This window comes from Urocitellus parryii, chromosome 1 (genome assembly GCF_045843805.1).
Source record: "Urocitellus parryii isolate mUroPar1 chromosome 1, mUroPar1.hap1, whole genome shotgun sequence".
Lineage (NCBI taxonomy): Eukaryota > Metazoa > Chordata > Mammalia > Rodentia > Sciuridae > Urocitellus > Urocitellus parryii.
Window position 1 is genome coordinate 20,568,213 of NC_135531.1, and position 13,736 is coordinate 20,581,948.

Genomic DNA, 13,736 nt, shown 5'->3' on the forward strand with positions numbered 1-13,736 from the left:
GTCTTCTAATCTTCACAGGATCAGCTTAAACATTCAATTCAATTTATCAGTCATGGATTGAGTTCCTAGGTATATGAAGCGTTAATCTCAAGTTTGGCTGCATATTAGAACCATCTGGTGAGCTTTTAAAGGATTTCTTATACCTGGGCCTCACCCCAGACCAGTTGGGTCAGCATCTCTGTGGGTGAGGCAAGGTGTCAAGTGATTCTAATGTACAACTAGGTTTGAAAAGTGTCCAAGTGGTTATGTAAAGCCAAAAGAGTCATGTACCCCAGAGGGACTTAGGATCCGGTAAGAGGAGACAGACAGGTATCTATACAAACAACTGTTGGAACCACAGAGGTTTGTTTTGAGAAAACACTTGTGCACATTCTTATGGGAATTTGAAATTTGTCTTATAAAAGGACCCGAGCTTCATATCTCTTTCATTTAGTAGTGTCCTAAGGATAATGGGACCTACAGAGATAATGTGTCTTGTCGGTTTCCTCTAATTAGTCTCGAAAGCCTGTGGTTTTGTGATTTGGGGGCCAGGATGCACTCCTGGCTTGTTGGCTGACCACATGATTAAAGAGAATCATTAAACTTTCATACTCAGAGTTTCCATTTTCTTAAAAATGAAAAGAGTTATGCCAGTCTCTACCAATTTTAAGGAACTATCTTGATGTCCAATTAAATCATGTGAAAGAATCTTGAGTTCATAAAAGAAAAGATATGAATGTGAGCTCTTAAGTACCATCATTCCAACTTTTCCTGTTCTGCAGGGGGCTTTACATGGTTATAGCAGCATGGTGTTCTTTTTTATGCAGGCTTTGATTAAATCACATGTACAGAGCCCCAGATATGCAGTCTCAAATGTGACTGTGCCAAATATTGTTAGAGAAAAAGTTCTGATTGTTTCTATAAAGTTGTTTTTTAAGACATCTAGTGGAGTCTCTGAACAACTTTTTTATTTTTATTTTTTTAATTAAGTGCCTAATAAGAGTAAATTTCTGGGGCTGGGGCTGTGGCTCAGTGGTAGAGCGCTCGCCTCACGTGTGAAGTACTGGGTTCGATTCTCACATAAAAATAAATGAAGATATGTGTCCAACTGCAACTAAAGAAATATTTAAAAAAAAAAAAGAGCGAATTTCTGGGAATGCCGAACTACCTTGAAATATAGAGGATAGCTGCACTTCCTGGGAGTTGCTACCTTTTTTGGCTCCACTAGAACTTTTCCCCATTGTTCCTGAGGCTAGATCCAGTCTAAAGGAGGCTGGTGGTGACTAGATTATGTTTTTTTGAGGATCAGAACTAAGGCCTGAAACAATAGCGTAGAGCTCCCGGTTCCTCCAACAGGAATACTAGAACCAAAACACAGCCACTGGGATTGTGTGGGAAATAGAACAACAAAAACATCTTTTGTAAGAAGACACCTGCTAATATACTTGTAAATTGCAAATATGTAGGGATAACATTAAATAATGCATCTTTTTACCTACCTAGGGAACTCAAAAACGAACCCAGCCTCAACTTGAAAATGATTCAAATGCCAACCAAAACACATTCAAATCCATTCTGAAACTCCCTATCAACTCTCCAAATTCAAGTAAGAATTCAACATATAATTACTTTGTCTCCTGTTTTCTATGTCACTTATTTAATAGCTATATATTTTTAAAAAACCAATAATCCAATATTTAATTTTTTGGTAAAGATTAAAACACATAAGCTTTAGAAAATGTTTGACTTATTGCTATGGGGGAGTCAATAAGGAGAAACTCAAGCAGTTTGATTTTTTATTTTTAATATAAGGAGATATGTGCATTAATAGGAGCAACAAATAACCTTCACTAGAGAGGAAATGGGACCTCTATGTGGTTTTCCCCTCATGTTTTCTCTCAGGAACAGACTCTATTAACAATGCATCCCTAATTGAATCTGCTGCTGCTTTCTCTTCCCAACCATCTCGAAAATACTTGCTGGAGAAAATCGACATAATAACAGGGGAGGAAGCAGAATATAATGTGTTAAAGGTCTGTATATCATGTATTGCTCTTTCTGGTGGCACTTACATATATGGAATAAGGTTACTCTCAGCAGGGCAATCTTAAAAAATGCTGAAAGAAATATAGTTTTAATTAAGACTACACTGTTTAAATATAAATGTCAGAAGCTTCCAAAGCTCAAGCCAATATATTGTTATCTTCCCACATCTGTATGTATAATTTTCAGAAAAAATGGGTTGTTACCAAAATGGGTAGATCCTTAGAAAGAAGACAGCCAGGGATCCGGTCTCAAAATAACATCAGACTTTCCCTCTATACTTTTCATACCTGTTTTTATGATCAGCGCTATTATCACACGATTGATTAATTCTACTTACTTACACTGAAAGTTTTTTAAAAAAAAAAAACCATTTATTTTTTTTAGTTGTAGGTGGACACAATTCCTTTGTTTTATTTTTATGTGGTGCTGAGGATTGAACCCAGTGCCTCACGTATACTAGGCGAGTGCTCTACCCCTGAGCCACAACACCAGCCCCTACACTGAAGGTTTTTAAATGGTCATAAGAAGACAATTTCAGTTTAAGATAAAGATTTTTTTTCCTTTTAGGAAGGTTAGACTTGTGTACAAATCAAGAGTTTTATAGATGTATGAAAATGTCATTTTTGAGTGTTGAGTGGTATTCAGGGTACCACAATTTCATCATTTTTCAAGGAGGCAGCAATTTCCCTTTGCCTTTCCCCTTCTGCTTTTCTCTCAAGGTCTCTCCTTTCCTCCATGACCTACAGATACTTTCATTCTAATAAGTGTGTCTCAAAGCATAATCCTCGGATTAGACTAACTCCATTCTTATTGAAGTAATTGCTAGGGGTGAGGCCCTGACATGCTATATTTTGAATAGGGTTGTCTAGCTGATTTTTATACATAGGAGTATTTAAGATCCACTGATAATCACTAAATTATAGTAAGCATTTTATGGTATCACATCATATTTCTCCAAGTTCTCATGCTGACTTTGAAAATTTTTAAGCATGCTAGTAGCTCCATGAATCCTTTCAAATGTCATTCTGTAACTCAAATAATATTAAGATTAATGTAAAAATTAGTATATATAGAAACATGTGAAGTGAAAAGCAGCAAGTATGGATAGTAGTCTACAATTTATAGAAGAAAAAGAGAAGAACAAATATATGAATTGGCACATATGTATGTACAGATATTTCTGGAAGGATAAACAAAATGTCATTGTGGTTACCAGTTACAGGGGTGGAAATTGTCAGATGGGGAACAAGGGTTGGGGTTCTTTTTTTACTTTGTAAGGGGTTTTGTTATGGAGTTATATTTTAAAATTACATGTTTTTAAAAGTCAGATAAATTTCAAAAGGTGGTGTATAAGTAATCAACAAAGGTTATTATGGCAAAAGATCAAATAGATTTATAAAAGTGTTATAAGCATAGGAAATAACTTACTTTGAAAAAATTTATATATTTGATTTTTTAAAAATTGTCATTTAGATCAACTGCAAGCTTTTTATATTCAACAAAACAACTCAATCCTGGATTGAAAGGGGCAGAGGAACTTTGAGACTGAATGACACAGCAAGCAGTGACTGTGGAACATTACAGTCAAGACTAAGTAAGGAATCACTTTGTAAAGCAAGCCATGATTTCTCAGGGTAAAATTTCTGACATAAGTACACATGACTTCCTAGAGATGTGTTATAAAACACACCAATAAATCAGACTTCCTGTCAGACTGCATGGGTTCCAGCTCTGGCTCCACCACTGACTAGCTGGTGACCTTGGGCAAGTTACTTAACCTCTTTGCCCTATCTGAGTCAATTTAAAATGGGGATAACTATATTTCATGACTTTTTGAGATATTGTGAGAATACAGCAAGATACTCCATATAAAGCACCTATGTCAGAGCCCCGGACACACCTAAATAGTCACATTATTATTAGAAGGAATATGATGCAAATAAGTTTATGAAGTGAAAAGTTTTTCAAAAAGAAAATACCTGTTCCATAATCTGTTCTTGTAATCCCAAACATGGCACGGGAGTTGGGCTGGAGGGTCAGTTTCTAAGGAAACAGATGTGTGGTTATTGACTCCTGCAAACAGAGCAATGATCAGAAGCTAACATCAAACTGAACGATCCAAGAGATTTGGTGTGTTAGTCAGCTTTCCATTGTTCTGACGAAACACCTGAGGTAAACAACTTAAAGGAAGAAAGATTTATTTTGGCTCATGGTTTTAGTCCATGGTCAACCAACTTCATTGCTTTGGGCCTGAGGTGAGACATAGCATCATCGTGGCAGAAAGGCATGGTGGAGGAAGAGAGAGTGGAGGGGGTCAGATATAAGAAATACCCATGCCCTCAGTGATTTACTTCCTCCAACTGGGTCTCACCTTCTAGGGTTTCTATCATCTACCAGTAATGACATTAAATTATTACTCCATCAATAGATTAATCCACCGACAAGGCCAGAGCACTTGTGATCCAGTCACTTCCCAAGAGCCCCACCTCTGAACACTGTTGCACTGGGGACCAAGCCCCCAACCGATGAGCCTTTGGGGGACATTCCGGATCCAACTGATAATATTTGGCATCCAAAAGACACACTGAGCTTTGTTTGAAGGCCAAAACTAAAAGTGAGCACAGGAAGAGAGCCAGGCATAGTGAGTAGGTTTGCCAGTCAGTTTTGAGAGGCCAAAGCTTTGCAGGAGAATACAGACAGGAGATAGGTTCAGGGACATGTATATTTGTTGAGTTTCAAATATTGGGTTCAAGAAATGGATAAGGAATAGAATTCAGATTAAAAGAATAGGAACAGTGTTTTCGGTGACTGGCAAGTAGGTTTCTTTTTTTCTTTTTTTTTGGGGGGGTACAGGGATTGAACTCAGGGACACTCGACCACTGAGGCACACCCCCAATCCTATTTTGTATTTGATTTAGAGAAAGGGTCTCACTGAGTTGCTTAGTACCTCGCTTTTGCTGAGGCTGGCTTTGAATTTGTGATCCTCCTGCCTCAGCCTCCTGAGCCACTAGGGTTACAGGTGTGTGCCATTGTGCCTGTCCTGGCAAGCAGGTTTCTAAGTAACTCAATCAAATAATATTCCCAAAGCAGTATTAGTTGTTCTCTACTCTGGTTTAATTCAATTGCCCACCAAAAAACAAATCAAAACAAACAAACAAACAAACAAACAAAAAAAAAACCAAAACAAAGAAAGAAACAAAACCCCCCAAACAATTTTTCTTTTTATTGTGCAGGTAATATATGTTCACTGTACAAAACAAAAAATGTGGATCCACAAAAAGAAAAAGAAATCACTTAAAGGCCTATCTTCCTGAGAAAACCTCTGAACAGTCCATTCTTGTGGACCTTGTTCTTTGGATACATATACGTATACACAGTTTGTGAAATTTGTGATTCATGCTGCTTTGGAACCTGACATTTTTTTCAGTGGTCTCCATGATTATCTTTCCATATCACTATATATTTCTGCAGTATTCTTAATGGATTAATAATATGCTCTTGAAATGCTTCACTGTAATTTTTCCTATTCCACTTTTTGTATGCTTAAAGTTTTTGTTTCAGTTTTCTCCATTATAAACAATTCTTGGACAAATATTCTTTAAAATTTTAATCATTTTAAAATATAGTTATAGCATTTAAGCTAAAAAAGCTCTTCAACATAATAAAGCTCAAATATGGTTTGAAAAACCAAGTTATAATCTAGTCAAATTATAACTTATTAGTGAAAATACAGTCTGACAAAAAACTACAATATTTAAAAAATGGTGAGTTTCCTGGAAGGCCAAGGAATCAAGAACTGTAATCTGATATTTTCAACTTCCTATTATAGTTATGCGCAATCAAGGCAGTCTGAGGCTGATCCTCAACAGCAAACTCTGGGCTCAGATGAAAGTTCAAAGAGCAAATCGGAAAAATTTGCGAATAACGGCTACTAATTTAGAAGACAATAGCATCAAAGTATTTTTAATTCAGGTAAGTGACAAATTTCAGTGATGGAAGATTATCCTACTAATACATTAGTAGATCTCTGCAATTCCTCTTTTGCTTTTCACTGGTATAACAATCTCTACTATTGGCAAAGAAATCAGCCATTTGTTAGTTATTTGTAGTTTAATATAATTTTATGTGGAGCTCAGAAATTAACATCGAAGTCTATAGCAATCATTTAGTACCTGTCAAAGACATTTGTATTGGGGCTGGGATTGTGGCTCAGTGGTAGAGCACTTGCCTAGCATGCAAGGGGCACCGGGTTTGAACCTCAGCACCACATAAATGTAAAATAAAGATATTGTATCCACCTAAAACTAAAAAATAAATATTTTTTTAAGACATTCGTATCATATATGCCATCTAAACTACCTTTTCTTCCACTATTGAAATTGTGCCAAGTATCTTAATAAGTTACCAAAGTGACTATATTGTCAGCTATGGCTCCCAGGAAGAGGTTGGCAGAATCTGAAGCCTGGTGTTAATACTGGAAGCTGAGATAACGAAGGCTTTGGGATCACTGGAAAGGAGCCAGTGAGAAATGGAAAAATACAGGGTTAGCAAGTTATAAGAACCAATCCAACAGCAAATTCCAATTCTGAACATGAATCAATCTCCAAGGTAACAGGATCGGAGCACAGTTTAGCTGTTCCTGGCAGGAAGAATGCTTGACCTCAAATACAAGATCCAGACACAAGAAAGCTGCCAAGAAGAAAACCCCTCTCCTCTTGGGAAAAAAAGCTGGGTTTCCCTGGTGGGCTGAGACCCAGAAAACTGGGGAATACTGAATACTCAAAGGATTTAGGCAGATGGTAACAACACAAGTAAATGGGCTTCCATAAAATAATGGAGCAAAAAGTTTGTGCCCAGTGATTAAAAACAAAGCCAAAAACCCCCAAAGGTTTTGAATTTAACTATAAATAAGAGTATTGTCAGGTGCAAGTCATGTTGTGTATTAAAATGTTAGAATGAGATGATGTTCGAACCCTGTTTGCCATTCAGGAAGATACTACTTTATACTCTGCCAGGCCAGACTCCCTTGTTTTGAATGAGAAAAGCAGTATGCCCCAAACTGAGACTGATAAGACTCTGCTGCTCAATACCTAACCCATGCTGACTTTTTAAATTGTAGGATGTTTATTAGAGATAAGCAAACCACATATAATAAAAATCACTCAAAATTCCAACCTCAGAGATGATTATTATTTTTAATTTATTTTTTGTTTTCAGAGATGATGATTATTAGTAACACTTTGGTTTATATTTACATTGATTGAGCATACCTGATTTGAAAATTTGAAATCCAAATGTTCCTAATACCCCGAACATTGAGCCACATAGATTGCCGTAAATAGAAAATTCCATACCTGATCTCATTCGATGGGTCCCAGTCAAAACATAGGCACATTAAAAATATTGTAATAAAACTGCCTCCTACTATGTGTGAAGGTGTAGGTGAAACATAGATTTCATGTTTAGACTTGGATTCCATTCCAAAGATATCTTTTATTATGTAAATGCAAGTATTCCAAAATTTGAAAAAAATCCAACTATGTGTATATACATATGTGCCATACTGTATATTGTAAGACTTCCAGGAAGTTACTTAGACTTCTTTACCCTTACTTACTCATGTGCAAAATAAAGGAAATGATAAAGGACTTTATAAAACTGCTTGAGAAAAATTAATAGCTAAAATGATTATGAAAAACACATTTGTGATTTTTCACTCATGAATGTAAATGAGCGTTTTTATACTATTAAATAGTTGTATGTTGTCCAAAAATTGTTTAGTAGATGTAACAGTTTGATTCTGTGTCATAAATGATTCCATTAATCCCAGTGACCTGAATGATAAAAACCTGGGATTCAAGTTTCAGCGTTCTGCTGAGTAGCTGTAACTCAGACAAGTCCTTTTACCTTTCTGAGCCACAGTTTCCTCATTTGTAAGGAGAAAAAGGAAATAAGTAGATACTGAATATCTTTAATACCTGCTTTTGCTAATATAATGGAATAAACAATGAACCCTCTGATATTATTGTAAAAATTAAATAAAGAAGAATAGTAGTTAATATTGTACAATGTTATTGTTACCATTATTTTAATATTGATTAAAAAATTTAAAAAAGCATAGAAAAGTACTGGAAAGCAAGAACTGCTGATGTCTTTACTTTAAATATCATAGATGGTTTTCATGAACTTTGCTTTTTTCGTCAAGCTATGTGGTGTGGTGCTTAGGCAAAGTGATGGAAAGAAAATGAAAGTCTTTTTTTCCCCCCTTAAAACAGTGGAAGAAGAATGACCTTAGCAGACTTCAATTCAAACAGAAATCTTAAATGACAGTATTTTACTTTCTCAATTTACTTTTCTATTTTTTTTGTGCAGTGCTGGGAATTGAACCTGGGGCCTTATGCATGCTAGGCAAGAGCTCTACAACTGAGCCATATGCCAGGCACCTACTTTCTCATTTTAAAATGTATAAGTTGGTAGATGAATGGATAAAAAATGTGGCATATATACACAATGACATTACTCAGCAATAAAAGAATAAGATCATGGCATTTGCAGGTAAATGGATGGAGTTAGAGAATATAACTCGAAGTGAAGTTAGCCAATCCCAAAAAACCAAATGCCAAATGTTTTCTTGGATATAAGGAGGCTGATTCATAGTGGGATAGAGAGAGGGAGCATGGGAGGAATAGACAAACTCTAGATAGGGCAGAAGGGTTGGAGAAGAAGGGAGTGGGCATGGGGTAATTAATGATGGTGGAATGTGATGATCATTATTATCAAAGTACAGGTATGAAAACATGAGTTGGTGTGAATATACTATGTATACAACCAGAGATATGAAAAATTGTGCTCTATATGTGTAACAAGAATCACAATGCATTCTGCTGTCATATATAAATAAAAAGTTACATAAAAAAGAAAAAAATGTACAAATTGGAACCTATTATAAAATTATTCACTTTAGGATGCAATTTGGTTCAAAATTAATTGGCTTTTTATTCCTTAATTTGTAGGATTGTTTGCATTTATTTACATTCTCTATTTATGCCATACAATTTCCTCCTTATTAGTAGGGAAAATTAAAAATCTATCAAATGTAGCTAACATTAGTATATGATTTGTATTATTAACTTAATGTTCCTAATGCAGGCTAGTGTCAAAGATACAGGATTTCTGTATGCAGCCATACATCATCGTCTTGTTGCACTTCGAAGCTTTGATAAGCTTCAGAAAGATGTCAATCAATCTGAAAGTCAGTCAGAAACAGTCCTTCAACAATTAAGCTGTGAAAGCTGTGATGAGGATGAGGATGATTTCACCCAAGTTACTAAAAGTGGATCAGGTAAACAACTTACATTTTGATTAAAAAAGAGGTTTAAAAGAAAGAGTCTGAAAAGGAAATATTAAGCACAATCCCTAGATAGTAAATAGACTTAAAAAAGAAAAACAAACTGATCTGTTAAAGTGGGTTTTCGTTAGAGCCCGGGCTATTTGGATTCTAGGAACGGTTTGGAAAATTCCTGTCCTCTGTATGTCATCTTCATTAGGATTTTACCAAGTCAGCCTCACTGTGACTCATGCATGTCACTTGCTTACACATTGTATCCAAACTATATTTTCATTGGGTGTGGTGGCCCATGCCTGTAATCCCAGTGGCTCAGGAGGTTGAAGCAGTAGTCTTGCAAGTTCAAGGCCAGCCTCAGCAACTTAGCAAGGTCGTAACCAATTTATAGAGACCTTGTTTCAAAATAAAAAATAAAAAAGGGCTGGGTATGTAGCTCAGTTGTAAAGCACCTCTGGGTTCAATCCCCAGTACCAGAAAACAAAAACAAAAACAAAAACAAAAGAAACAAGAGAAGGAGAAGGAGAAGAAGCAGAAGCAGTAGCAGCAGCGACAGCAATCACAATATTTTCAATTTTTAAGTATTTATGTTGCTACCTGGAAACTAACCACTTATTCATATTTCTCTCATTTGTTCTCATTCTCTTATCAACTATCATAGGGGAAATTATAAATACACATAACGGGGCCATGAGGTAAATCTGGCTTCAAACCCTGAAAATCCTGTTTATTTTCCTTTTGAAATTTGCTACTTGTAAAGATAACTAGGTTGCACATAATCAATCTTCAAGTCTTCCTTTGCCTAGGGTAAAAAACCCCTTCTATTTCTTCTATTGTGCCAGGATCCACCAATAAACTAAGGTCAAAATGCAAGCAGCAGTAAATAGATTTTTAGGTTTTGTTTCAGTGCTTGTCTTTATGTGTGTATTTAAAAGTAAAATTCATCAATTTTAAAAGACACATTGCCAAAGAACAGTAAGCCTGACTTTGTTTGTTATATGCATGTATAACGTATAGCATTTCATTCTAATAAGTTATCCAAGAATTTTCAATCATAGTTTCACTTAGCCCTGAATTCTCTTTTATAGGGGAATGAGTAATATAATTACAAAGATATTGTAGTAATAAGCATTTTAAAACTTTTAATAATTTTTAAATCTTAAAGTTGTCTAATAATACATAACAACACTTTCTCAAAGAATGCATGTAGAACTGGATAAAAAAACTTTCTTTGCCTAACTTTAAACATAAATACAAAGAAAAATACATAAAACATTCAATCAGGATCATAGTCTTTTTGACTCAATGAGCCAGAGAACTAAGTGATACAAATTTTTTCCTATTTTTAATGAATCTATAAAACAAATGGTTTAATATTGTCTGAAATATATGCATGAATAAATGGGATGGTCTTTTATTTAAAAAATGTCAATTTGAAATAGGTATTCGTGGCAAAATTCTGTGTCCAACAATGAGACCTATTTTTGATATTTATATTCTATCTCAGGAAAGGGTGGCATGTAACTAACTTAATGCAAAACAATGGAAATAATGTGAAGCAAATGTCAATCAGATGAACTTCCCTTCTTTTGCCATTATTTCCCCTTCTTCAGTATCTTCTCCAGAAGGCACTGCAAACAAATGCTAAAATGTTATGGAAGTTATAGAAAGCCTAATTTTTTGGACTTTGTTGCCATGAATTAAGGAATATTTTAATGATCTGAAAATATCATATTTGAAATTATTAGCAACATTTCTAAATGTTACTCATAAAACAGATCTGTATTTTTAAAATTTCCTTATCAGTGAGCATATTCATGTTTAGTTGCATTCAATAATAAATTTGGTCTAAATATAACATTGTATAATAAAATATTTCAAATTTATATCACAGATCCTTCTAGGTGGACCAACAGACAGTCGGTTGCCTGTTCATGAGTACTACCTACCATAAATATGACAACATCCATAAAACAATTGGTCATCCTCCTGAAAATACCAAACCATCTTAAATAAGAAGATCCTATTAATTCCTTGAAGAGTTTTTACAGAAAAGTTTAAGAAATATAATTTACTGCAATTACAAATTGTCTCTTATGTTTTACATTTTATATTTTGATTATTGTGGAGAAAATGACAGAACTTAAGAAATAAATGGACTTCAGAAGTTCAAAATTTATTGTCTTTGAGAAAGTTAATTTAGACTAGGATTGGATAGCTACTTTGGACTATTCATCACATTGATGGATATCATATTTAAAGTTGTAAATTGTTAGATTCGATAAATAACTAAAATATTTATTTTTTCAGACATACATTGTCTGGCCATAAAACAAATATTTTACTAAATTTCCAGTCTCATTTCTTTAAAAATATTATAATTGCAAAACATTTCATTAAATCATGTTTATCTTCTGGGAAATGTATATTTTCACTTGGCATTTGGATTCCCTAACAATATAAGCTTCTACATTCAAGCATGAATTCCTTTGCAGAAAGTTTCTGTTCTCGAACTTGTATCCATTGTATCTTGTATATGCTTGACTCATGGTCAGCACATGATAGTTGTTGAATGAATGAACAAACTATAATAAGTTATCTATATATCAAAAAAGCAAGTATACAAAAAGCCAAAAAATTTTAACTTGTTCTTTGCTTTATTTATGTAATTAAATTGTCATTAATATTCCAGTCGGTGTGGCGTATTAAGACATTTTTAAAATGAATGTACCACATATAGTCAAATGAGTCTTTCTCCTAAATTCCATTATTATGGTAGACTACAGAAATTCAAACAATTGTGCAACAGGATTTTGGTGCTTTTCTTTGGGATTTGTTTCAGAGATAGTTTATGCACCATACAAGAAAATTAGTACTTAAGCCATATTTCATTTTCAGTACAGTTTGATTACCCTAGGGCTTTAAAATTACTTTTGATGAGGATCCCTAAACAATTCCACTATTAGAGGACAAAGATTCACAATTAAAAAATGATTTCTGAAAATGTTTTGAATGATGACAATATAATTGGAATAAGGTTATAACTTCACAAAGTTCTACATTGAAGACCAATGTTCATTTAGAAATATTCATGTGAGAAGGAAAGTTGCATTACTTTATTACCTTTTATAGTAATAAAAGCAATCTCTCTCTCTATATATAATCCATCTAATCAATATTAAATTTAACCTTAGCTAATGCCTGAAAGGTTAGCATATGAAAGTGGAATTAACTACTTTAAAGACTATGATTTGGTTAATATGTTAATTATTTCAAGTTTTGCTCTTTACCAAGGACTAAGTAACTATAACTTAGTATAGCTACTCAGAGAGGTCAGTTCATTCTTTCATTCTTAGTGCATAAAATCCTTTACTTAAAAACAGTGGCTCAGAAAATGAAAGTTAATGTGGAAAGGAAGAAAGGAAAGGTAGGGAAAAGAAAATAAATCTTTGAAGAGAAGGATATAAATAATTGAAAACAGGTATTTAGACTTTCTCTAGACCTCTACTCTGCCTCCCCTCCCCACTCCAGAAGAGTGATTCTGATGTAGCATACACTCAGTGGAGTCTCACTAGAAACACAACATAAACAGTGAGACATTTGAAGAAGGTATTGAAGTATTGGTTCTCTTTTCTTATAAGATCTTAGCTATGTGGGGATATTGTGATTACAGTATAACTGTTAAAGTGAAGTACAGAACAGAAATCTTCTTCATCTTCCTGATGTGATCATTTTTGTCCCTATGCTAATGTGGATATGAAGCAATATTTTATAAATACCCCAAACATTTCAATATAAGTTTAATTAATTCTATCATTTTCTTTGGATTTCTCTGCATATATCAAAGGGAAAAAAAAAGACCATCTAATTTGTGCTCTATGTAGAAATCCCAGTGCAAGAGAACCAACCTAGGATTAGAATATCAGGAAGGCATAGAGAGAAGGCGTGAAGGTGTCTGGACAATGAATATAGAGGAACAGCAGGAATGATGTTTAGCTCATGATTTTCTCAACCCATTTCAATGACAGAAATAAAAAATTTATAGCTTTTCCTTGTCCTGTGTTTCACCTAGCCATCTTCTTTTGGCTTTCTATGTTCTTTGACCCTCTTTAATGCAAAGAGATCAATTGTACAATGGTCTTCACTTTCATAAGTTACTTAGCTATGTGACTTCAAAGTCTACATTTTGGATTTTCACAGAGGTTGTTTATATTAAAATTTACTTAACTAGAATAAAAGATATTAGTTATCTATGTATAAATATTATAGTAAAATAATTTAAATCTTATCTTTCAATAGGATTTTACCCCAATCTTGAAGCTTAATTATGGGCTGTTAAAATGTTTTTTCTTGAAACAATTATTATTTT

At 34.2% G+C, this 13,736-nt stretch overlaps 1 protein-coding gene across 1 annotated transcript in view; it reads left to right on the forward strand.

Moving 5' to 3' along the window:
* The window catches only part of Ranbp3l (RAN binding protein 3 like), a 54,128-nt gene extending 42,137 nt beyond the window's left edge, over nt 1–11,991 (forward strand). The window contains exons 10-15 of the mRNA XM_026401792.2: nt 1,483–1,585; nt 1,882–2,012; nt 3,499–3,619; nt 5,855–5,997; nt 9,175–9,367; nt 11,262–11,991. Of these exons, the coding sequence (XP_026257577.2) occupies nt 1,483–1,585; nt 1,882–2,012; nt 3,499–3,619; nt 5,855–5,997; nt 9,175–9,367; nt 11,262–11,305 (735 nt within the window). The 3' untranslated portion in view covers nt 11,306–11,991. The remainder of the gene's footprint in view (nt 1–1,482; nt 1,586–1,881; nt 2,013–3,498; nt 3,620–5,854; nt 5,998–9,174; nt 9,368–11,261) is intronic.
* The last annotated feature ends 1,745 nt before the right edge of the window (nt 11,992–13,736 follow it).